Source organism: Dasypus novemcinctus, chromosome 1, assembly GCF_030445035.2.
Source record: "Dasypus novemcinctus isolate mDasNov1 chromosome 1, mDasNov1.1.hap2, whole genome shotgun sequence".
Lineage (NCBI taxonomy): Eukaryota > Metazoa > Chordata > Mammalia > Cingulata > Dasypodidae > Dasypus > Dasypus novemcinctus.
The window spans coordinates 170582495-170609008 of record NC_080673.1 but is presented as its reverse complement, the minus strand read 5'-3'; the positions used below and the strand labels follow the sequence as shown (position 1 = coordinate 170609008).

Sequence of the window (26514 nt, the reverse complement as noted above, 5' to 3'; positions counted from 1 at the left end):
AAGAAGAAATGTGATGTGTGGGCATTTTCAGGACTTGAAGTTGTCCTAAATGATATTGCAGGGACAGATGCTGGGCATTATATATCCTACCATAAACCACTGAATGGACTGGCTGAAAGTGTATACTACAATGTAAACTATAATCCATGCAGTGCAGTGGTGCTCCAAAATGTATTCACCAAATGCAATGAATGTGCCATGATGATGAAAGAGGTTGTTGATGTTGGGAGGAATGGGGGTGTGGGGTGGGGAGTATATGGGAACCTCTTACATTTTTTAATGTACCATTTTTTGTGATCTATGTATCTTCAAAAAAAAACAATAAAAAACATTAAAAAAAAAAAAAAAAGCAGAATCCCCACAACTAATATGACACAATGGCCAGGAGTGGCAAAGCAGATCAGGGCACTGCAAAGGTGGGTGGATGACCAAGTGGGTATTGGAGTCACACCTGCAGGAGAAGCCTGGCTAAGCCACTCACTGGCTAGACCATTAGCAAGTTGTTAAGTTTATCTAGACCTCAATTTTTTTCACTTATGAAACGAGAGTAGTACTTAACTCATATAGCATTGCTATAAAAATTAAATAAAGCAATATAGATTAAGAACCTGATACACAGTAGACAATCCTTTCATTGGAGGGTTCTAAATATAGAATTTGCCTTCTAAGAAAATATTTCCATTTTATCTATAAATGATTGAAAGCACTCATACCCAACAATTTCATATTAATCATTCAGATAGAATTGCAAATATTTACAAAGATACTGGTTAAAACTACATTTTAAAACCACATAGTGAAAGAAAAAAAAAAACCCAAAAATTTGATTCCTAAACAGAAAAATGTTAAAAGGGCTTGTTAACCCAAAATTTGCTGAAATCTTAAACCTATTTTCAGAAATACTGGATGCCAGGTTTCCATGCCAGGAATTTAAGAACTCATTTGTTGAAAACAGATGTGGCATTGTACGACATTGGCACCGAAATTCCTGGGAAACACCAGATGCAGAGTTTGGCCAGATAATTTGGGGGCACCACCTACATCCTGCTGCTTCTTTCTGTGCCATACAACCCATAGACCCATGAGGTCCATTTAAATTCTGTTAGAGTTTCACTCCCATGCCAGAGCACCAGGGAACATTATGTTGGGGGAATGAAGGGAAATGAGTTTATTTTTATAACCTGATTTGAGAATATTTAATCAAATGAGTTTATGTACTTAAAACCTCAATGCCACAATTATCATGAAATGGAAACCAAAATTCACCAAGCAAGACATCTGATTGTAATCAACTCACTAATATTAACATGATGTTCACTCACTTATCAGGAAAAGATGAGAGACTGGCTGTCAGGACAAACCAACAAATGGAAACCAAAGCCAATTCCCTAAATTCACTTCCTTTCCATTTGTAGAAACTGTATTCAACCAGCAATACCAAGTTTATGGCATTAATTAGATTTCAGTGTATGTCCATGTGTGATAATCATTTAAAAATTTCAAAATACTGGCTTATATATTACATCCATGCCCCTTTAAGATAAATTTAGAAAATAATAATGTTTCCAAAAATACAGAAAATTTGTAAGCTTTGAAATGATAGAAAAGTACAATTTAATTATGCAAAAACTTCTATACAATAAAAATTAACTGGAAAATGAAAAGTAACCAACAGTTCAGAAAAATAGTTTAGGAAATAAAATATGAAGATTAATATCTGTATTATATAATGAGCTTAAAGAAACTGGCAAGAAAGCAATAAAATCCTAATTAAAAATAAAAGGGGGAAAGAGATAAAGAAACAATTAATGGGGGAAAAAAAGAAAGACTAAAATCTCCAGTCATCAAAATAGCCATAAACAACTATTAACTCTACAAGATAATTCTACGATAAGTTTACTGGGTACAAAAGTTTACTGCCTGGCACTCCTGAAGATACAACAGTCAACAACATAAACATACACACTCTTAATTTGGGAATATAAAAAAGCATAACTCTAATATTTTTCAGATTGAAATGAAACTGGTACCTCTTTGTAGGAATTACAGCATTTTAAATGTAAACAACTCTTTAAGTAAGGGTCATAAGATTTCTTGCCAAAGAAATAAAAAAGGAAGAAAAGACTATATATAGAAAACTACCAGAAATTTCATATTTTTATTTATCTCTGTGTGTTATGTTACCCCTCACCAAAATTCAAGATCCCAGTGGTATTACTTATACAAACTCAATTACACACCTCATTTTATACAAAGTTGAAGCAATGGTATGGAAAAATGACCAAAATTATAATACATTGCAGGAATCTAAAATGTAAGAATACAGACAGGAAAAGGAAGAAAATGTGTGAAAATTAAAATACACTGGGTATAGGGTTATGAAATAGTGTTAAATATTTAAAGGGATGACATTTAATTCAGGTGATGACAGTACCACCGTGTTTTGAAATGGAATAATAAGGTAACGAATTTTAATGTCAGTTTCTAGTGTGCCATCTTCCTCTCTAGCAAATATTTTAACCTATCTCTTAACAGTTATTTCTTATAGCCTTTTGGGGGAGGCAGCACACAAACATTCTCAAAGACATTTTTCTTATGTAGCTAAGAGCTACTCAAAGTTTCAATTCCTACAATCTGCTAGTGAATGAATGGGAAAGAAGAGGATGCAAAAAGTGAATCCTTGAACTGAATGGCTGGAAAATACCAGTCCACATTAATTCAATGTGTAAGTCTATTACTCATAGAACCCTATGAAAACAGTCAGTGAACTTCATTGAGACTATGCAGAATTGGCATCCTTTTATTGACACCAACCACTTCTCTTTAAAAAGAGAGGGAATTTTAAAAATAAGTAAAGGTAATATAATGGTCCATTCCAATCACTATTTTAACTTAGAAAATAGAAGTTCTTGATTCAGTAGGAAAGGCAGATTCAGAAGGAGAAGGAACATTTTGAAAATATTTTTGTAGGAGTGCTTGACATGTAATATTTTTTAAAAAATGAATAAAAAAAAAGTGAAAAAAAAAGACACCCATGGAAGTGGAGAGAAAGCTCTAGAAAGATAAACAATAGTCTACAAAATTAAAGCAAATTTCCAAACATACATAGCAATTTAAAGGAATCTATAAGAAGTAACAGTTGAAAAGTATCTTTCAGGCGGTTTAAACACCTCCCTTTATGCTGATTTTAGAAACGGAATTTTTAAATTCCTTCTATTGGACATCCTCTAATAATAAAAATCTGTGTTAAGAAAAGTAAATTAAATAGGTAAAGTAGGACATATAAGCTTATGAAATTATATAAATTAAACATTTAGATAAAATTGAGATTATAGAAAAATCAGTAGCTATAGATTAGTTTAAAACTATATACTCTTTGTATTACTCTTCAAAGTTTAAAATTAGCACTAATAACAACTTTCTTAACTATATTTGCAAAAGTCTCAAAATGTACAATCTGTTAATCACAGTAAGAGGTATAGTAATCCTGCTGAGTTGTGGGATGAACTAAAGAAGCACTCATCTCATTAAAGTTGAAGACTATTTTTACACATTTTTACACATTCCCAACTTCAGAAATATCTTGCTCTCTTTCCCTGGATGCTCACTTAAAGGCATATAATTTTTGAAGCATTAAAAAAAAAAAACAAAAACACCACCTTAGAGCAGTGTTTTACAATATGTGATTTGGGGACCACCTGTCACTGAATCACCTGGAGTACTTCAAGAATACAGATTCTAATGCCCCATCCCCAGAAATTTTGAGTTAATGGGTCTGAAATTTTGAATTCTGAAATCTGGAATTTGAACATACAACCTAAATGATGGCTTTAGAGATAGTAATCCATCAATCCCTGTTCTTTATATAATATCATTTAAACCTAAAGAGATTAACTTAATTATCTGAGCCAATTAGTAGCAGAGCAAGAATGACAACCCTAAACTCCTACATCCCAGTCCAATTTTCTTTGCTATAAATGAGCTTCTTCTTTAATAACTCTCAAACATATGCTATAATAGCTACCCTTCTACCTCTATCCACTGTCTATTTACTCTCTCTGAAGTTAGCCCAAAGTAAATTATTAAAACTACGTATACATACCGGCAAGAAAAATGAAAATAGTTCATATGTTAGAATGGATACATTGTGGATCAATTTCCTTTATTTTTATTCTATGCATGCTATTCATGTAGACAATAAATTCGCTGTTTTAAAATTAAAATAATTAAGCTTTAATGCATGGCAGTAAATTAGATCCAGTATAAATTAAGAAACAGACGTTCAAATCTAACACCTCGTATATATTTAAGATGAACAGATTTTTTCTCACCTTTGTGTATGTATGTGTATGTGTGCAAAGCTTCTAGAAGCTGTGTTAAACTATTTTATATTATTTAGTACTTTTTCTAAACCACAGGTCTGATTTCCCCTACTTCCACTGTGTTCATGAGCAAGATTCCTTAGCACATCACACAGTTCTTCACACAACCTGCTCAACCATGTCAGACAACCAATGAGTAACTTTCAGTCTGGAGAGAAAGGTATAAAAATAGATGAAGCTGGAATGATAAGCCACAGACTAAAAATGAAGGCTCTTTTTTAACTTCTCTATGAAGTCTTGCGCTAACTAGTCCCTTAAAACTTAGCTCATGGCCAAGTCCTTTAAGACCTGGCCCCATGTAATATGATACAATATTTAAACACATACAAAAACAATTTTAATGTATATAAAAAGGACTTAATATACATATATCAAAAATATAATACAAGAGGAGTTATTGCTTAATGGGCATGGAGTTTCTCTCAGAGGTGATTAATATTTTGGGGTAATGGATGTTGCTGATGATAGCACAATAGTTTGAATGTAATAGATATCACTGAATTATACACTTGAAAATGACTAAAACAGGAAACTTTCAGGTGTGTGTGTGTACATACTACAATAAAAAAAATTTAAAAATATGATTACCTTTCAAGAGATGGGGAGGGGTCTTTTCTGTAATGCTTTCATTTTTAAGAAGGTAAAAAATACTCATTTATTACTTGTAAACATGGAAGGCTTAGTTGAGGCCCCTTTTCTGCATTTCTCTACATCTCCTGCATAATCTAATAGAACTGTGAGATAACTAGCCATCATAACTGCTGACTTGCCTTAAACTTCTCCTGAAATGTCTTTTGTCTCAGTAAACATTATTATTAGAATGCCTGACATGTAGTACACAATGTTTATTGAATGCATGTTCTGAAATGCCTCAGCAACTATATTATTCACGGAAAGAATCTTAGTCAATTTCCAAAAGTTTACATATCAAAACGATTCTTTTTAACACGGACTTTAAAAAGACAGTGTGGTATAGTGGTAGCTAAACTTAAAGTTATAAAATTTTGGTTTTAAATTAAACTCTGTATGAGGAACTGTAAAATTATTTAATCCTCATTTTTTTCATCTATAAAGCATGAGTAAGAATAGTTTCCTCATAGATTTGTGTGGAAGTTTAAAAGGGAATGTTTATAAATTAATTAGCACAGTACCTGGACCTCAACAAATGATAGTAACTGAGTTTTGCACTTAGTTATTAACATGAAAGCAATAATTTCACATAATTTTTTACTAATCAAAAAATGTTAATAAAGTTTTAAAAATACCTTACTTCTAGGGAATAACAATATAAACTCAGACAATCTAGCTAATGTGAACAATGAAATTAATAATCTGAAGTCCATCAGGTCTGTGCAAGTAAAAATGAATACTTCAATTAATTTGGCAAGGTAACTTCCAAAATGACATATGCAAATTATGCATTTTTAACCTCCATTCCACAAAAAAAGTTTTAATCATCTACTTCACAGACAAAAAATGTTCATATTCAGTTTGTACATGTTATTAAACTGTACACCACTATTTTTCTTGAGGAATATGTTAACTTTCCAAGTTGTTAATAATCCAATAGTGCTCAATGATGCCTTTTGCAATTAAATGGTTAAGAAATCCTATCCAAAAAAAAATGCAATAAGTAAATTGACACTGAAGTTCAGAAGTCCCTTGAATAAAGAGCTACAGTTAATGTGTTTGAAACTACTGTTTGCTATGAAGTGACATCTTTAGTTTTTGTTATGAAAATAGTTAGCATTTATATTTTACCTTACCATAACAAAATATACCATAAAATGAGTTCAATTTAGATCAGATGTTGAAAGCCCACAGTTAAGTTCCATAAGTAATTACTAATTAGAGATCTAATATACTCTAGGTTGAAAGATTAAGAAATAAATTATTCCAAATAAGGAGAAAGGGAAAATTTTTCATAATTTTTAAAACATTTTTAATTTTTTAATAAGACCTAGAGATGATAGGGAAAAGAACATCTTTAGAAGCTAATAAAATTAAAATTAACAGAATACATTACTTTATTTTGCCTTCAGTTTCTTCAAAACATTTATATTCTAGTTTACTGAGTCATTGGATATTAACTAAACTCAATAAACAATTCACAACTACTATATATATATTTATATACACATACAGATATCTATATAGACACATATATATGTATGTATGTGTATATATGTATGTATGTCTGTATGTATTCGTGTGTGTATGTGTGTATATATCACTTGCCTCTAATCAATAGTTCCTCTGTAAGGAAGTACATCTGCTCAAAAAGAACAAAAACATAACATAAAACAAAATACCTATATACTTGGAAACAGGTTACCTTTCCTTGTGCTGTAGTATAAATTTCTCTCACAAAATAAGAAAAGCACAGCAAGTGCAGGACTGGGCCTAATTTATCAACAGCTATAATGGTTAATTGGGTCTTTAAAATTCTCTCATGTAGCTTTATAAAGTTACTTCAGCTAAAAGATACTTTTCAAAAATTATTTTTAACGATTCTCTTTCCTCAATCCCTTAAAAAGGTATATCCAGCCACAAATCTCATGTAAATATCTTTCTTTCTGCTAAAGGAACTGACAGAATTCAGTTCTTTGTAATATTCAAGGCAAAAGCAAAACTCTAAGTAAAACTTTTCTTCCTATAAGAAAAAACAATAATATTCTAACAAAGCATAGCTGTTAATGCAATCAAGGAACAGCAATTTGCAATTACTGTAACATAGCTCACCTGCTCATTTTTGCAAAGCCACACGCTGTTTCCACTTAACACAGTAAAAATTTTGGTTTTATAACCTCTCAATTCAAGATATCCATATTTCTCAGGTGCAACAACCGCTGAAGACCGTGAGGTAAGGGACTGCAATTTCAGTGCATTTAAAAGAATGCTGATCCAGTCATTTCTCTCCTCTGAAAATAGACAGGAGAAAAATACATATATCCATACTTCTATCAGTCATATAGTCACAGAAACATGGACAAGAAATCTATTGTATCTGCAACAGATTCTTTTCAACAACCACAAACATAAATGCTATTGTAGGAGGGCCAAATGGCCCAATTCTCTAAGAGAAAAGAAACAGCATTTACAACTCAGTTGTCCTGGAAGCAGTACTATCAGCTTCACCTTGGAGCCTGTTAAATGCAGGCTTAAAAATGCAAAATCTCAGGCCCCACCATATACCACATGAGTCAACATCTACATTTTAAAAAGAACCCAGATGGATTCATATGCATGCTATCGAGAATTACTTTTTTAGATCATTTATGAGATTGGATTCTCTTTTAAAAGAAGTAATATCGCTCCCTACAATTAAGAAGATTAACAATTGTCACCAAATCCCCATGAAATATTACTTTCAAGTTTACAGTCAGTTGGCACCTACTTTACTAAAGAGTATGCCTTGATACTTACTCATTCATTCCATTCTCACCATACTTTCTAATATTAGCATCTCATCTAGGAAATTAGAACTTGGTTCTCTCACCTATTCCACAAACATCAAGTGGCATTTATCTATGTACAACACACTGTGATATGGAAGTAGGAATTTCATCTAGTCTCCCAAGAACAATCAAAGCTATAAGTCAAGTTAGACTAGAACATGTAAAGGACACAGTATGATATAAATGTCATACAAAGAGTATCAAAAAATACAGGAGTCAATTTAATCAAGGTAAGTAATTTCTTGAAGGACATAAAGCAAGTTAGTACTAGAATTAAGAGTCAGATGTTTAATTCTGACAACTGTCCTTAGCACATGAAAAAGGGTTATTTATGCTAGGTGTTGAGAATGAGGGGCAATTCAGAAAATGAAACTGGATTTTGGGGGTGGGAAGAACAGGAACAGGATTTTGAGCAGAGGAAAACATAAGAACAAAGGTAGGAAGAAACAACAACTGCTCAAGGACTAATCTGTAGATGAGTATATTTATAATTTTGGATTCACAAGGAAATAATGGGAAATAGGCTAGAGAATCTACATTGCCTGTTTAAGGACTTTTTTCTTTACTGAGAAGCAAAGGGAAATCATTTCAGGATTCTTGGCAAAGACGGGGCATTTTTAGCATGATGATGCTGCAGCAACAGGTAGACTAAACTGGAAGCTTGGAGATTATGAATAACATAATCAGGACTTAAAGTACAATGAAAATGGAATCAAAAGAGCATATAAAAACTTGAGATATTAGCAAGAGTAAAAAGAGGAAGTGAATGTGGCTCAAGTGATTGGGCTCCCATCTACTATATAGGAGGTCCAGGGTTCAACTCCTGGGGCCTCATGGTGAAGGGAAACTGGCCCGTGTAGTGAGCTGGCCTACACAGAAGTGCTGGCCTGTACAGGAGTGCTGGCCCACGTGGAGTGCTGGCCCAATGGAGTGCTGGCCTATGGAGAGATGACACAGCAAGATGACGCAACAAAAAAAGAGACACAGAGGAGATACAATAAGAGACACAGCAGACCAGGGAGCTGAGGTGGCACAAGCAATTGAGTGCCTCTCTCCCATTCCAGAAAGTCCCAGGATCAGTTTCTGGTGCTGCCTAAAGAGAAGACAAGGAGACACAGAAGAGCACACCACAAATGGACACAGAGAGGAGACAATGATGGGGGTGGGATGGGGAGAAATAAATCAATCTTTAAAAACAAAAAAAGAAGAGTGAAAAAAAAAGGTTGAATTTTGAATATGTTTTATAGGTGGTCACGGTAAAACTAAAAAGCAATTACCCAGAAAAAAAGGTAGGCTGGGATCAAGAGTTGGGCAAGCAAAGAAGGTAAGAGGTTCTATTTTATTAACATAACCACCTCAGGTCTCCAGTGCCTTGATTATGAGCAGCTAGGCAGGCTGGTAGTGATATGTGAATTGAGGTTGACAGTACAAAAAAAGACCCATGGAAATAAGTAAATGTTAAATGTAAAAAAAAAAAAAAAGAAGCAATAGATTATCCTTGAGGTACAACTCAATGAGCTGGAAAAGGGGCTAGCTAAAACAATTGGAGATATAATTATTATTATGTCAAAAGTAAAAATAAAAATAGACTGAATCCCAGGTAGGAAAAATTTCCAAAAAGGAAAAAATAGAGTAAGCAGGACCTAGCTTGGGAAATTGGACAGTTTCTCAGATCCTTCTGAAACAGGAGTAACTTCATTATGGATTGAAATACATCTCTGTATCAGTCTTGCTCACATTTAAGTATGTATCCAAAGTATTTCATAGTAAGGAGTTTTAATTTTTAAATTATCTTAATTTTTGTTCACCTTCAAAACTACTAAAAAGAGTTGGTTGTGCCTTTAATGATCAAAGCTAACGTATTTTGTTAAAAATTCAATTTTTTCTTGCAAGTGTTACATAATCTCCAATTGTTCCTCCATATAAAGATGAAATATTTATCAAACTTCTCCAGCATCATTATATATCATAAACTAGAAGATATGCAAACATTCAGGAAGCTGAGTCAATCAATGTCAATACGTAGCAGCTATTCTACATTTTACATATGCTAAATAGTTCTAAATTGCCCTATAATAACTTATTACATTTTCAGTGACAGCAACAAACTTTCCATTTAACTTGGTAATAAGCTCTTATCATTAGTTTCAAACAAGATATTCCTGCAACATAAATGGTATATACTGTTTGTATTAATTCACATAAACCACTGAGTTTGAAATGTTCATCATAATTCAAGGAACTGGGCCAAAGTATTTGTGGCTTTTAGGTTATTATTAGTATATATCTCAGTTTCTTAGGAATTAATTTGAAACTGGCAATTACATCTGTTGGACTTAAGGATATCATGTCTGCATCTGAACAAATAGTTCCCTTAAGGCCTAGAAGAATTACTTAGCTCCTGAGGGCCTTATTTACTAATAAGAAGTAAACAGTCATGAAGAAAAGGGATTAATAGTAATGTTCAGAAGAGAAACAGTGGTACAGATAATTCAAAAATAAGAAAATTTGAATTGTCTGTACCACTGATAATCCATCAGTACCACTGATAACCCATTTGGCTATGCAATGTGTATACCCCTAGACATGGGGAATGTACTCTAATAAGTCACGATATTCAAAAGTAAATAATGATTTCCTCTTGGAAAACTGTCTTGGGCAAAGTTATTTATACACTAGATTTTGCATGCTTTTCACACCAAGATACTTTTATTCTTCTCAATAAGAAATATATATTTAGTGTGTATCTCCATTTTGGCACTGTGATAAGTACCATTCCTTCTGAGAACATGTTGTAACATAGATAGGGCTTTGCTCTAAGCAAAGCATTCCAAGTTGGGAGAAGAGAAATAGGTAAAACAAAGAATAAGTGTTTCAATAGTCACTTTCCTGTAATTATACTAGAGTATAAATAAAGACAACAGAAAATTAGTTATTGAAGTTTTCAGGAATGCCAGCTTATAGTGTAAGAGTCAAACAAGGAGGTAAAAAAAAATCAACAGGACTCAATATTTTCTGGATTAATGGACCTAGCAGAAATGGCATATTTATTAGTAACTAAGAATTTATTATATTAGGAATTACTAAATAAGGAGTGTACAAAATATCAATAACATAATCTAATACTTTAGCTGGACTGTTTCTTTTGATATAAAATATAATCTAGCAAAAGATTCCTCACTGTAACCCATAATTGATATTAGAAAAGGAAGTATTGCATAACAGCACTGTTCTTGAAATAATGACCATTCATTCATAAAAATATTTACTGAGTGCCTACTATGTTTCAGTAAATCTTTAGAATACCAGGAATGGAGCAGTAAACAAGATATATCATGGCCTTACTCTCCTGGAGCTTATGTTCTAGTGAATGGAGAAAGGCAATAGAGTATAGATTTATAATAGATTACCCAATGAAAAGTGTAATGAGACAAAATAATACACAGGATGAGGGGCACAGGTAATGCTATTTCATACAGTATAACAGAAAAGGCATCAGAAAGAAGAGGCTGCCCAAGGAAAAGCCTGAAGGAAATGATGGAACAAGCCAAGATGTTGACTGGAGGAAGAAATTTCAGGAAAAAAAGTATTAAGTATCAAGTCCCCAAGGCAAAAGCAGGCTTGGAATGTTCAAGGAACAAGAGACACTTATAGTTGAAATGCAGTGTGTGGGGCAATGCATGGTAGGAGAAAAGGACAGAGAGGAAACAGGGCCAGATCATGTAGCAGCTTTGAGACATCATAAGGACATTACTTTCCATCTCAGTGAGATGGAAAGAAAAAAGAGTGTTTAAAGTGAACAGACATAATCTGATTTCCTTGTTGAAAAATCAAATTAAACTGTGTTTTAAAAATATATGAATAGGGAAGTGGACTTGGCCCAGTGGATAGGGCATCCATCTACTACATGGGAGGTCCACGGTTCAAACCCCGGGCCTCCTTGACCCATATGCAGCTGGCCCACGTGCAGCGCTCATGCGCACAAGGAGTGCCCTGCCATGCAAGGGTGTCCCTGTATAGGGAAGCCCCACGCGCAAGGAGTGCGCCCTGTAAGGAGAGCCGCCCAGCGCGAAAAAAAGTGGAGCCTACCCAGGAATGGCACTGCACACAGGGAGAGTTGACGCAGCAAGATGATGCCACAAAAAGAAACACAGATTCCCATGCCGCTGACAGCAACAGAAGCAGACAAAAAGAAGAACACACAGCAAATGGACATAGAGAACAGACAACTGGGGTGGGGGGTGAGGAGAGGGAAGGAGAGAGAAATAAATAAAAAATAAATAAAAAATAAATCTTTAAAAAAAAATAAAAATATATGAATAGTGGATCAAAAGGAGTTATCACAATAATACAGGCAGAAGTGGTGGTTTATCCAAAGAGGTAACAGTGGAGGTGATGAGAATTGGTTAGAATCCAGAAATATTTCCAAAGTCAAACTGACAAGATATGGCAGTTTGAGATTATTTTATGAATCCCAAAAAGAGAAATATTATGTTTGTAAACTAATCTCTTCCTCTGGGTGTGATACCCTTTGATTGCATTAAATCTAGCTAAAGTGCCTTTGATTAGATTATTTGTTCAAGACTGCTGTCTGCAGGGCTTTATTGGACTAAGTCAGTGAGGCGGATGAGTCCCCAGCCCCTTGCTGGGTCTGATAAAAATGGACACTCACACAGTCAGACACAGGAAGAGAGAGCTCTGTCCTTTTCTGTCCTGCCCTTTGTGAGAATGGAGAAGGCTCAAAGAGCTCAGGCCCCAGGGAGAGATGAGAAATCTGCCTGATAACTTACAGCTGAATTTGGGAAGAGACTGGACTATCCAAGACTGATTATAAAAAGTCCTAAGAGAAAAGCTCTATGCCAGCTTACAGACAAAATCAGGAAGAAAGCAAAGCAGCTGAGCCTGGGAGTGGAAGCCGAGATGGGAAGGAGAAACCTGGGCATAGATCAGCAGCCATCTTGCTTCGCCATGTGGCAACACACCAGGATCAACAGTAGCTGACTCTGGTGAGAAAACATCTCTGATGGTGCCTCAATTTGGATTTTTAATGGCCTTGTAACTGTAAGCTTTTACCCTGAATAAGTCCTCTTTATAAAAGCCAACATATTTCTAGTACTTTGCTTGGGCAGGGCCTTGGCAAACTTAGACATCAGATTTTTGATGGATTGGATGGGAGATATGAAAAAAAGGAAAAGACTCATGAATGACTCCAGAGTTTGAGGCCTAAGCCCCTGGGAGAATGGATTCCATTTACTGAGATAGGGAAGACTGGAGAGGAAGAAGGTTTGGCAGACAATAGAGAAACAGGTATTTGGACATATGGAATTTAAGATGTTATTAAACAACCATGTTGAGATGTCAGGTAGGCAGATGAATATGACTCTGAAGGTCAGAGAGATCAAAATTGGAGATACACATTTGGGAGCAGTCATCATATAGACAATTTTAAATGAGATTTTAAATGTTAATTAAATTAATTTAAAATTTAAATGAGATAATTTTAAAATGATATATGCTTCAAAACCAGATATGAGGCCCATAAGAGAATATTTTAAAGGGAAATTTAAGGCTTTAGCATACTTCTTAAATATCTTATGTCAGAAATTTCCAGAATAATGTGAAGTCAATGAAGTACATACTTAAGAAATCATTAATGAGATTAAACATTACAAGAAAGTAAAAATGACAGAAAATGTCCCATGACTTGCTTCTAAAAACACTGAAGATTTCAAAAGTGGTAAGTTTCCTTGCCAAAAACAAATAAGGGGAATTTATATCTTTCTAATAGAAGGTGTTCTTTAAAGAAAATATGAATAGGAAGACGCTGTGAGATATCAAAGCTGCCACTGGATGGATGTATGATATAATGTAGGAAACAGCATGGAAAACATGAAAGACTTGTCTGCCTGGGATCTGGAATCTACTAAGGTAGTAAAAAACACAGGGGACCACCAATAGGACCTGAAGCTGAGAGCCTGTACCAAAAATGGCCCTAGAAAGACTGACCACTCAAAATTCTTGAGCCCTCTTCAAACTATGAGAGCTGTCTATTTGAAAAATCACCTGCATGTGACACATCTGCATGTGGGACCACAATAATATATCCATAAGAATACAAACTGACTTGAGCAATCATTAGCTGTTATGACCCTCTAACTGATATCAATTGTTCTGTCTGAGGACAAGTGGAATCAAACTAAATTTTCTTCTTGAGGAAGAATATATAAAATGTTATTTTAATATAATTCATTCTCAATGAAGAGAATAATAGCATTTCACTAGGAGCCCAGGAGAATTGAAGCCTTAGAAAATCTGTGGGGAGAACAAGCTGCCAAATTGCAATCCTACCTTGTAGTGCCTATGGGCAATACACCAGTTTAGAAATAATGACATCAGTTTCATTGGAGACAAAGGATAGTAGCTGCTATGAGCATGGGCTCTGGAGTCTGAGTTTGAATCCCAGCTCTAACACTTAACGGCAAATTATTCAATCTTTCTAAATCTTAATTTCCTGATCTCTAAAAGGAGATTCTACAGCATAGGGTTGTGAAGAATTAAATGACAATGCACATTAAAAAAATAATAATTGTTCAGTCCTACTTATGGAACCACATAAACTCCAAATGGAATTATTTATTTTTAGAAAGGGCTAGAGTATACCCTTCTGCATTTTTGCCTTTTCTACATTGGACTACAGCACGGTATTTTGTTCATTCTATATCATGGTATTAGTCAGCCAAAGGGGTGCTGATACAAAATACCAGAAATGGGTATTTATTTGGGGTAGAAGCTTGCAGTTACCAGGCCATAAAGCATAAGTTACTTCCCTCACCAAAGTCTTTTGCCACGTGTTGGAGCAAGATGGCTACCAATGTCTGCCAGGGTTCAGGCTTCCTGGGTTCCTCTCTTCCTGGGTTTTTTTCTCTCTGGGCTCAGCTCCTCTGTTTTCTCCATAAGGTCAACTATAGACTATGAGGTTCTCTAAGGCTTTGCCTCTCTCCATAAGTCCAGCTGTAGACTAACAAGTGACCAGCTCGCTCTCTCTCCGGGGCTTCTGCCGTGTCTAAGGAACCGTCTCTAGTCTTCTGTGTTATTTTCCTGTATGTTCACTTCCCAACTCCAACTCAAAACTCCATCATCAAAACTCCAACTCTATCCTTTGCCATGTCTTTTATTGTAAGTCCCCACTTAAAAAGGGGTGGGAACTCAACACCTTATTGATGTAGCCCAATCAAAGCCCTAATCATAATTTAATCAAAGGTACAGACCATGTTTACAAACATAATCCAATATCTATTTTTGGAATTCAGAACCCTATCAAACTGCGACAGCCATCATAGCTACTGTACTGGCCAGAAACATTTTGGAAGATGACTACTGTTGGATACAGGACATGTAAAACCTTGTCACCAAAAATGAAAAATTCATCTTTTAAAATGTCAAACCATTTCCCTTTTCTGTTCTAAACTTGGATCTTGCTTCTTGATTAAATAGAAGCAAATTTTTTTTGTAGCTTAAAGTTCATTAAACCAAAATTTTTGTAAGTCTCTGTGATTGATTTCCGTTTCCACAAAATAAAACACCATCAATAAATCCATCAATTTATCTATCTATCCATTCATCCATCCAATCCCTCTTTACCCTGCCCCACACATGTAAGAAAGAGGACATATCTATCAATCTACCATCTTGTTAAAGATTCCAAAATAAATATACAGATGCAAAATATATATCTAAACACACATTTTCATCTTTAGAAATATGACTTCAATGAAAATAACTTATTCAGTAATTCAACATGGATATAGTCTCAGTTTTTACTGAAGTAGTGTAAATTAATGAAATTTCTATAGTAAATTGTGATGGTTAGGCTAATGTGTCAACTTGGCTAAGTAATGGTGCCCAACTGTTTGGTCAAGTAAGCACTGGGCTAATTATAATATAAGGGCATTTCACGGACTTGAATCATGAGTGAGTTGTTTGTATACATAGCTGATTATATCTTCTATCAACCAAGGAGACTGCCATCAGCAATAAGCGACATCTTATCCAATCAGTTGAAGGCCTTAAAAGGGGAAGTGATTTCAGCATTCAGAGAAAGAATTCCCATCTCTACTTTGGACAGCCAATATCTCTTGGAGAACTCATCAAGGACCTTCATCCGAGCTCCTATTTTGCAACCTGCCCTGTGGAATTTGGACTTGTACATCACCACAGTCATGTGAGAGAATCTTATAAAATCTCATACTACTTACAGGTATCTTCTATTAGTTCATTTTCCCTAGAGAACTCTGACTAATAATACTTATCCTTACTAGAAGCAAAGCACTTTGATATTTCCTATTCTATTTATTTATTTATTTTTGGGTACTGTCATACACCACTAAATTAATCTCACAGACAGGGAGTGATCCAGTTTGAAAAAAAGTTGCTGTAGTGTGAATAACAGCTGGTACTTATTCACTTACTTATTTTCCCAATAAGGAAGCTTTCAAGTAATATATAGTATTTATTGAATTTCTTCTGTGTGCCATGCCTGATAAAGATTCTAAGATGCTAGCAGTTTTAAAAAGAGACAAATATAATGATCTAGTAGATTCTCACTGGTGTTTAATACTCTTCTCTGTAAAGTGGGAAAATAATTACATTACCTACCTATAGCAGTTTGATATTCCTTATGATATTGGATTATGTTTATGAATTGGTCTGGGCATATTAGATTTGACTGGATTCAGAGGTTTCACTTTTACTTGATTGAATTGTGATTAGGGCTTTGATTGAGTCACTCCAGTGAAAACCACATGGCAAAGCAGAGAGTGGAGTTTTTTGTTCTGAGGTTGGAGTTTTAATGCTGGAGCCCGGGAAGTAAGCACACAGAGGAGCAGAAAGAAGACTTGATTAGACAGGGCAGAGATCCTGGGAAGAGAGAGGAGCCATTCACCTGATAGTCTACAGCTGGCCTTGTGGAGATAGCAGAGAAGCTGAGCCCAGATGGAAGCAAGTCCAAGGAAGAGAAGAGCCTAGGAAGTCTGAACCCTTGCAGACATCAGCAATTGTCTTGCTCCAACACATGGCAACAGACTTTGGTGAGGGAAGTAACTTACGCTTTATGGCCTGGTAACTATAAGCTTCTCCCCCAAAAAGATAACTTTTATAAAAACCAACAGATTTCTGGTATTTTGCATCAGCACCCCTTTGGCTGACTATACATTACCTCATAATACAATTATGAAAATGGAGGATTTAGCAGAATATTTGCCCTTATCAAGTATTCATTACCTATTTCACATCATTATTATTCAAAAATTAAGTATGAAGTACTTTAAAAAATCAAGAAGAGTTGTGGTCTATACTCAAATAAAAGTAGTATTTAAAATAATTTAAGGAAAGCAGACTTGGCCCAGTGGTTAGGCGTCCGTTCACCACATGGGAGGTCCACAGTTCAAACCCCGGGCCTCCTTGACCTGTGTGGAGCTGGCCCATGAGCAATGCTGATGCACGCAAGGAGTACCCTGCCATGCAGGGATGTCCCCACATAGGGGAGCCCCAGCGCAAGGAGTGCACCCCATAAGGAGAGCCGCCCAGCACAAAAGAAAGTTCAGCCTGCCCAGGAATCGCGCCGCACACACGGAGAGCTGACACAAGATGACTCAACAAAAAGAGACACAGATTCCTGTGCCGCTGACAACAACAGAAGCAGACAAAGAAGAACACACAGCAAATGGACACAGAGAACAGATAACTGGGGTAGGGGGAGGGGGAGAGAAATAAATAAATATTTTAAAAAATAAAATAAAATAAAATAATTTAAGTTCTGATTCTTTAATTCAGGAAGACAAGGCTACCTATATTATTTTTAATTAGTGAGATTTATGATAATCAAATTATCCAAAAGAAAACTTTAATTCCCTGGGCTTTCTTTTCCCCCCAAGAGAAACTCCCCCAAAAAGTCATTAAAGAGATATCTGTCAACTTTTAGACTCCATCCAGAAACCACAAGCCATCCTTACCTAAATTTTCACATCAAGTGACCATAGCAGATGATAAAGGAAATATAAAGGATGCTCCAAAATCTGATAATTACTTTGCCTGAGTGTTCATTTAAAACCTGTCATACTTCCGTGAAACCAATATTTTATTATCTAGAAAACATGTTTTTTGTATTAAATATCTACTTTGCATTATTAAAACAGTTAAAATGTGAACTCCTTAAGGGCAGAAATTTTTGTCAATTTTTTCTGTTTTTTTTTTCCACTACTATATCCCCAGTTTTTTGAAGAGATCTCAGCACTTAGCAGATGCTCCCTAAATTTTTGTTGTATGAAAGGAGAATAAGTGAACAAACAAATGACTTATCAACTTGTTTGTTTTAACATCAGAATATTCAAAAAGTTAATTAAAATGTAAATGCTCTAAAAATCATTTATTTAAGGGTTTGTAGCTTAACTGGTTTATTAATCTTCTCACTGGTCAGAACTATGAGTAGTTTTATAGTAATAAAAAAATAATCTTACCTTCTTTTTCTACTCTAAAAACAAAAGTTCTTTGTGTTGTAACAACTTCGAATTTGTTGTCTCCCTGAACTCGAACTGTAGATATAGCAGAAATGGGAATTATTCCTTTCGAATACATCTCCTAGTATGGGTTAAAGGAAAAGACAGATATACATAAGACACATTAAAGTGAAATTCTCATAATCTTACTCAAAAATGGAATGGCAAAATATTTAATTGTTTCTCTTTTTAATTTCAACCAAAATTCTAAAAATGACATACAAATATTATGTATGCTCACACACTGACATAATACCCCATAAAGGAAAATAATAAATGCCCCCTTTCTTTTAAGAGAGAGATCTTTTCAATTTTTTCTTCATCTGGAATTAAAAGGCAAAGAATCAAATATAAACAATCCTACTAAAACAATATATAGCTCAAAAAAATAGCAGCATATTCCTTAAACAATCTGGTCAAATGATTCTATGGTGTTTGCAGGCATCTGCTGGCCAAAACAAGTACTGTAACTACACCATTTCACAATTGTAAAAGAATACATCTAAGAAACCAGTGTTGGATTGCATCAATTAACCATAATACTTCATGTTCTCATAATGAGGCTCTTAATTTCACAACTTTGCATCAATTTACTTTTTTTTTAATCCCACAATAACTAAAAAGTACCATAAAAAAGGGGAGGGTAGGCTATTTGCAATTAGCATTTATATATTACAATTGTGCTCATGATCACTCTTAGACTTAACTTTTTCTCAGCCTTCATTTTCCTGAACCCTTCTAAACCATTTGGTATGTTAACCATCCCACAATTTCAACTATTTACAAGGGGTAAAATAACAATCAGGTCCCATATTTGAAGAACATTCTAATCAGATTTATACATAAAAGGAGCTTTGAAAAGGAAAATCAGCTAATATAATGAGAGAAAATCTAAAACTGAGTACAAACTAGGTGAAATAGGAAGATGGAAATTCACAATTCTGCTAAAAGAAGTCAAGGATATTTTCAGAGACATGGTGACATTTGAGCCTTCCTTTGAAAAACCTAAGTTTAACCAAATAGATGAGCGAGGGCCATGCTGCTGAGAAAGAGTGAATGGCAGTGTAAAGTAGAGAAATAAGGGGAGCCACAATGTAAAACCAAAAAGAAATGAGGCTGAAAACATGCATAAAGCATACATCATTGAAAGTCTTAAAAAGTGAAATTTGGACACATTTCTATATTTCTTATCTTCATTTTCACAGCATTATACATGGAACCCTCACTTTTGAACAGATCACAAGTATCTGAAATATCTGGTTAAGAGAAGAATATGCAAGCAATTCCCCACAGAGAACAAGTACCGAGTTCATACTCCTAGCTTGAAACTCCTGCCATGGTAGATAGATAAAAGACATTTATAGTCAGTAAATAGAGTTCTGCTGGTTTACCTTCCTCTGCTGATGGAGAACATTACTATATGATCTGTGATGGTTAATTTTATTTGTCAACTTGTTATGTTATAACTAAGTTATGGTATTGAGTTGCTTGGTCAAGTAAGCAATGGCCTAATTATTTCTATTCTGCTATTTCACAGATGGTTTAGAATCTAGAGTCAGATTGCAAATACAGCTCATTACATGTACAAAGGAGATTTCCTTCAGCAATCAAGGGGAGTCTTCCCATCCAATCAGTTGGAGATCTTAAAGCCAGAACTGAGGATTTCAGAAGCCTGGAAGAACCTCTGTCTCAACTTCAACCAGCCAGTTTCTCCTGGGCATTTCAATTTCACCTTTACAAGAGTTTCCATTTTGTGGCCTGCCCTATGGAATTTGAGCTTGTTAATCTTCACAGTCATAAGAACCATTCCTATAATAAATCTCTTAATATTTACCTATATAATATATATTACAAATATAAGGTTTTATATATATATATATGCTGTCAATTCTGTTTCTCTGAAGAACCCTAACACACCATCCTAATTTTTCCTCCTAGTTCTTCAGTAGTATCATCTTCATTGGCTCTGTTACTATCTCCCATCCCTAAGTGTACTTTACGTATTCATCAAAATTCTACCCATTCTTGAAAGCCATCTTAAAATATCACTGCCATGAAGGCTTTCCTAACTCCTCCCACCCAGCCCCAAAATTGAATATGATCTTTGAACTACAGGAAGGGAAGAAAGATGTCAAGAAATAAGTACTTTTAAAATAATGTATTTTCCTCTTTTTACTCTCCATTTTTGTTTTTATCCTCTTTCCCTAAGGTAAAAAATATTTTCTGAGTTTTGACTACCTCTATACAGAGCATTCTAAAGTCTCCCTTCCTAATCCATTTCATTCAACTCTACTCCCATATTTTGAATCATCACTGGGACATTATCCATCCCACAAGTACCACAAATCTTAAAACTGTATTCATCATCTCCTGAAAATTTATCCTTTCTGTATATCTGCTCATCAAACTATCACTCTTCTAGGCACCCAGTTTTACATTAGCTGGAATAATCTTTGACGTATGCTGGTCTTTTGGAACTACATAACTTGGACTCTTCCTACATCTACAGTGCCAACTTTCTCCCCACCCTCAACTCTGAATTCTAGTTATTTTGGACTTCTTGAGATTCTCTGAAAATATTGTGTTTCTGCCCAATCCTGTGATTTTGCACACACTGGTCACTCTGCAAGGAATGTTCTTCATTTTCATATTCACCTAGTTACTGCCTCCTCATCTCTCACCTCTCAACATAAATATATTTTCCTGAAAAAAGACTTCCTGACCAGCCTCTTCTCCCAGGACCCTCAAGCCTCATGGGTAGAACACTATGTACTTTCCCATTATAGCACCTCCTAATTATAATTACAATTGTGGTTTTATATTTACTGATGTGATCACTTGAGTAATATAGTCTCCCCAACTATACCTGTTGGTCATATGATATGTCTGTTTTCCTTAACAATTTTCACAGTGGGTACTGTATAAATATTTTTTGAATGCATGAACTCGAAGCCCAATCAATCACAATTACACCACATTCTCACAATGCTTTAATATTTTTCTCAATTCATTTCTTTAATCATTTCCACTACGCTTATATAGTAACCTAAACCCTGATAAATTAAAGCCTGATTTACTACAATATTCTCCTGCTTTGCCTCCCTATTTTCAGCTTGTTTTCATTCTACACTTTCCTGCATATTATCATGCAAATGTCATAGAGTTGAGAAGATAAAGATTCATGGAAGAGGATAATAAGATGAGACTTGAAGTTCACAGGATTTTTGATGGATGGTAATGACTAGAGAGGTTCCAGATGGAAGAGGGAAGGCACAGAGAAGCGAAACACATGAAACATGTTCAAGTTTCCCACAGTATGTATCCAGACATTGCTGGAAAAAGCCATTATAAAGAAATACATGACATATTTAGCTTAATAAAGGAAACCAGAGAAATGCAGATAGATTAAACTGGTAATACTAGGCGGTATGACTAAGAGCTCTAAAAAAAGAGCAGTGGGAAAGAGTGCCTTTGTTAAGCAGCCTAAGGAGATGCAGAAGGGCAGAGCTCCTTTAGCAACTGGGTAAGAGCCTCTCTGGCTGTAAGTTGTAGTGACTGAGACCAGGTATAGAGATTTTGGAATATCAAAAAACATTTACACTTTCAAATTATAGTTTGCATAAGAATTAGAGGAGCTTATAAAAATGCATACAATGGTGAGACAGTTTAATAACTGTTGAGTAGTCATATCATTAACTTATTTTGCAATAGAGAAAAATTAGTCAACCATTGTAGGGAAAGAAACAGGAATAAAAGGTGGTTCTCCTTCCTCTAGATCTCTTCAAAGAAATTAAAAAATAATAATTTTCCCACATACCTACAATAATAATATTATACTGGAAGAATAAAATTGACAAATAACTAAATTCCCCAGATGTGATCAAAATGTACTTAATTTTTTTAAAAGATTTATTTCATTTCTTTCTCTCCCCGCCCCCCCCCCAATTGTCCATTCTCTGTGTCCATTGCTGCGTGTTCTTTCTCCACTTTTTGTTGTTGTCAGTGGCACAGGAATCTGTGTCTCTTTTTGTTGCGTCATCTTGCTGTGTCAGCTCTCCGTGTGTGTGGCACCATTCCTGGGCAGGCTAAACTTTCTTTCATGCTGGGCAGCTCTCTTTACGGGGCACACTCCTTGCACCTGGGGCTCCCCTATGCGGGGACACCCCTGAGTGGCAGGGCACTCCTTGCACACATCAGCACTGCACACGGGCCAGCTCCACACGGGTCAAGGAAGCACAGGGTTTGAACTGCGGACCTCCCATGTGGTGGACGGACGCCCTAACCATTGGACCAAGTCCACGTCCCAATCAAAATGTACTTAAGAAGCTAAATACTATGTCACATTAACCTCAGGAAGTTGTAGTTTCCCTAATGACTCATTTATAATCTCTCATGAGATCCCAAGATAAATTTCATAATATGCAATACCAAAAAGTTGATTTTACATTTCTTTTATAAAAACACAAGATAAAGACAACATAGGATATAAATTACTAGAGTCACAACAGACTCAAAATGACTAAATTTTCCAGAGTATAAAATTTTCCTTAAGGAAAGAAATTTTAAAGCATTCTTTGAGCCTATTACACACAGATATCTAGGTCAAGTTTATCATTTATCTGCCACTTTCGGACAACGAAATGAACTCAGGGTCAGGGTGAGAGAGATTTCTTAGTAGATGATAAGATGTCCAGGCTGTTGGGATGATGCTCTTTTCTGTGATACAATCAATAAGTCCTTGCAGAAACAGTGATTGGGTGGCACTGAGGAAAGTGGAATAAAATTTGAGAAACAGGGATCTCTGCAAACCACTACCTCCCAGAATACCCAACCACATGTTCCTCGACTGTACGTTTAAACATTAAAAGGCCCAACTGTCCTGTGCACCTAACCACTAAAACTGCCAGCTCTGCAAAGACAGAAGCTATGGTCACACATATGCCTTCTGTTGCACTGGCTTTGAAATTCCCTCTTCCAAATTCACAGATCCATTCCTTTTGCAGAAAGGTGGCAGGAAAAACTGTGACTCCTTTTAGTAAATATCCATCCCAATGTTTTGGGTTTTGCCAAGATAAAACCAACCATCTGTATAGTAAAGGAATGAAATGCCACAGGAAACAACACTTGGAATTAAAAAAGAAAAAAGTTTGATGTTAAGCTAAATGATTTATAACAACCGATTTTAATATTAAAATTACATTTTAATATAATTTCAAATCATGCCCCAATCATTTTTATTGCATCAATACATAAAAATGCGTAGGCTCTCACCTCTTCACTGCATTTGAAGTGAACTAAAGGACAAACTGAAAGTGAAAGAAAACAGTCCAGCTGGAAACTGTCACTAGAAATTCTCTCACCCAAATGGGTTTAAGGAGAACACCACCAACACAGCCTCATGACATGTCTCAGTCCTGAACAGTTTTCTTTCTCATTTATATCAAACTAGAGAAGGGCACCAGGTTCTGAAGAAAACCAGTGGTCATTTTCCATCAGATGCAGATTACCTTATACCTGTTCTTCAGACAGAAATTAATTGTCCTAACATTCAAATGACCAACCAAGCCAGAAACAACAGCTAAAGTAGAAAATCAGCTTTTTAAGAAACATTCATCCCACCAAAAGAGGTGTGTTAAACCTATTTGATGCTTTATCTGCAGCACTGTAAAGGGAAACCAGACAATTAACACTTCTCTAAAATGTCTACTATTCTTAGCATTATAACATGCTGGCATTCAGTATGTTTTATTTTCTGTTGAAAAGCATATACCCTTATGCCCTGGAGCACTAAAGGATCAATATGTGAAAGGAGGGAGTCTAAATTTCTATTCAGGAAGCAAATATCAATATTAGGTAGTAGAAATCTCTAAACCTTGAGAAAATAATGTTAGATTACAGGTTACAAATACAGGAAAAAATGGTCAAAAGTTAAAATTAGTATGTTGAAAGTAAGTTCAGTTGTTAAATTATCTATAAATTTTATATGAACTATAAAAAGATTTTAATCAACTTACTATATGATATATTAATTACTTCCAAATTTTCATTAAGGAAATTTTCAAACACAGAAAAATTGAAATACCAGTGCAATGAGCATTGTGATGGTTAATTTCTTGTGTTAACTTGGATAGGTTATGAGGTTCAGCTGTTTGGTCAACCAAGTACTGCCCTGATTGTTACAGTGAGGGTACTACAGACAGATTTAAACCTAATCAGTTGATGGAATCTGTCTGATTTCACCTACAATCAACTAAGGAGACTCCCTTCAGCAATGAGAGGAGTCTGCTCATCCAGTCAATCGAGGCCATAAAGAGAAAATTGAGGATTTCAGCAGTCAGAAAGACTTTTTCCTTATTTTTTTTTTCACGTTACATTAAAAAAATATGAGGTCCCCATATACCCCTCACCCCACTCCTCCCACATCAACTACCTCTTTCATCACCCTGGCACATTCATTGCATTTGGTGAATACAATCCATTTTGGAGCACTGCTGTACCACATGGATTTTTTTTTTCCTTTTTTTGGATTATATGCTTTATTAATATGTATCAATAAATTTTGTTTTTAAAAAAAGATCAATGCCCCACTGTCTTCCTGCTAGTCATTCTGGGGAGATAAGGGACACTGGTGCTTTAAAGACAAAACTTCTGATTCTCAGTGGATATTTTGATCTCTACTTTGCCCAGCTAGCTTCCACTGGGGAATTAAACATCACCATTGAGTTCCAATGTGCAGCCTACCCTACAGATTTCAGAAATACTGATCTATACAGTTGCTTGAGCCAATTCCTATAATAAATCTCTTCATATGTATATATATCTCCTGCCAGTTTTGTTTCTGGAGAACCCTAATACAAGTACTCGTATACCATACACCTAGATTCAACTATTGTTATCATCTTCTGAATTTGGTTTATCTAACTATTCAAATGTGCAAACATATGTATATTTTTGCAAATATATGTGTACACTTTACATTTAGCTGACACTTGAAAACATTTAGACAAAATGACACTTTACCCTAAATATTTAAGCCAATATCGCCTAAGAATAAAGATATTTCTTCTACATAACCATAATTATCACTAAGAAAACTGAAAATGAACAATAATTTTATAATAAAGTTATAACATATACTACATACTCAGATTTTAGAACTGACCAAAAATGTCTTTCATGCTGTTTTTCCAAACCAGGAACCAATCAGATTTTATGGATTACATTTGGTTGTTTTTACAGTATATTTAATCAAATATTTGTAAAATAAAATATAGATCTTTAAGCAGGAATTTCTTCCCCAGCAAAAGTAATTAGCCTTTAACAAAAAGTAACATGGTTTCCATGGAAACTCAAGTTCACGAACTTAGCCTGAGTGTGGTCACAATAGAGAAATGTTCAAGGAGTTCTCTCTTCACTTCTATTTTTTGTACAGTGACTTTAAGAATTAGAAAGGTCATCCCCTGTGAGAGGTAGGCAGTTATAGGGTAGAAAGCCTGCATTTTTTTTCAGTTTCTTAATCACATTGCCTTAAAAAATACATAATTTAAATTTTAAATTTCATGTAATATATACCAATATTTTATAGAGATGCACTCTAGGCATCAAACTTTTTTAAAACTTTTTTTTTTCTTCACTGCTGAAACAAAATGGGTTGGGATGCACTGGAGGGGTATAGATGTAGTGGGTAACCAATGCCCTGGTTAGTAGCATCGGATGCCCATCCCGATGGCCGTGAATGTGCCAAATGTGCCGCCACTCTGCACCCTGGTTTTCCCAATGCGAGAACATCAGCTCCCGACCCTGCATTCCGATCCTGAGACAAGAAAAGATGCTGAAAAGTGCCCCGGCCGCTATGCCCACGGCACAACCCATCACAAAGCCCATTTTCATGCAGTTGAAACAGGTTGGCTAGGACTGTCCGTAAGAACCCACGGCCACCTGAATCTCGCTCAATTCTATGTCTCACACAGGACAAAAAGAGGAAGACACTGGAGGCCCAAGGAATTGCTTCCGGGGCGCGAAGCAGCACTTCCGGGGTCCCAAGGCCGATGACCAGGGGGAGCCACTTCTGAACGGGACTGTCCTCCCCATATGTGGCAATTGCCTGGAGGCTGGTGGCCG

The 26514-nt window shown here is 35.4% G+C and overlaps 1 protein-coding gene across 13 annotated transcripts in view; it reads right to left on the bottom strand.

Moving 5' to 3' along the window:
- ARAP2 (ArfGAP with RhoGAP domain, ankyrin repeat and PH domain 2) overlaps positions 1–26514 on the bottom strand; it is a 226810-nt gene that overhangs the window by 121342 nt on the left and 78954 nt on the right. For all 13 annotated transcript variants that reach the window (XR_011649522.1, XR_011649516.1, XM_058299917.1 and 10 more), the window contains 2 exons: positions 18355–18475; positions 7125–7303 (listed from right to left, as the gene is read on the bottom strand). Coding sequence is in view for 11 of the 13 variants with exons in the window: in XM_058299917.1 (XP_058155900.1) it covers positions 7125–7303; positions 18355–18475 (300 nt within the window). In the remaining 2 variants the exon portion in view is untranslated. The remainder of the gene's footprint in view (positions 1–7124; positions 7304–18354; positions 18476–26514) is intronic.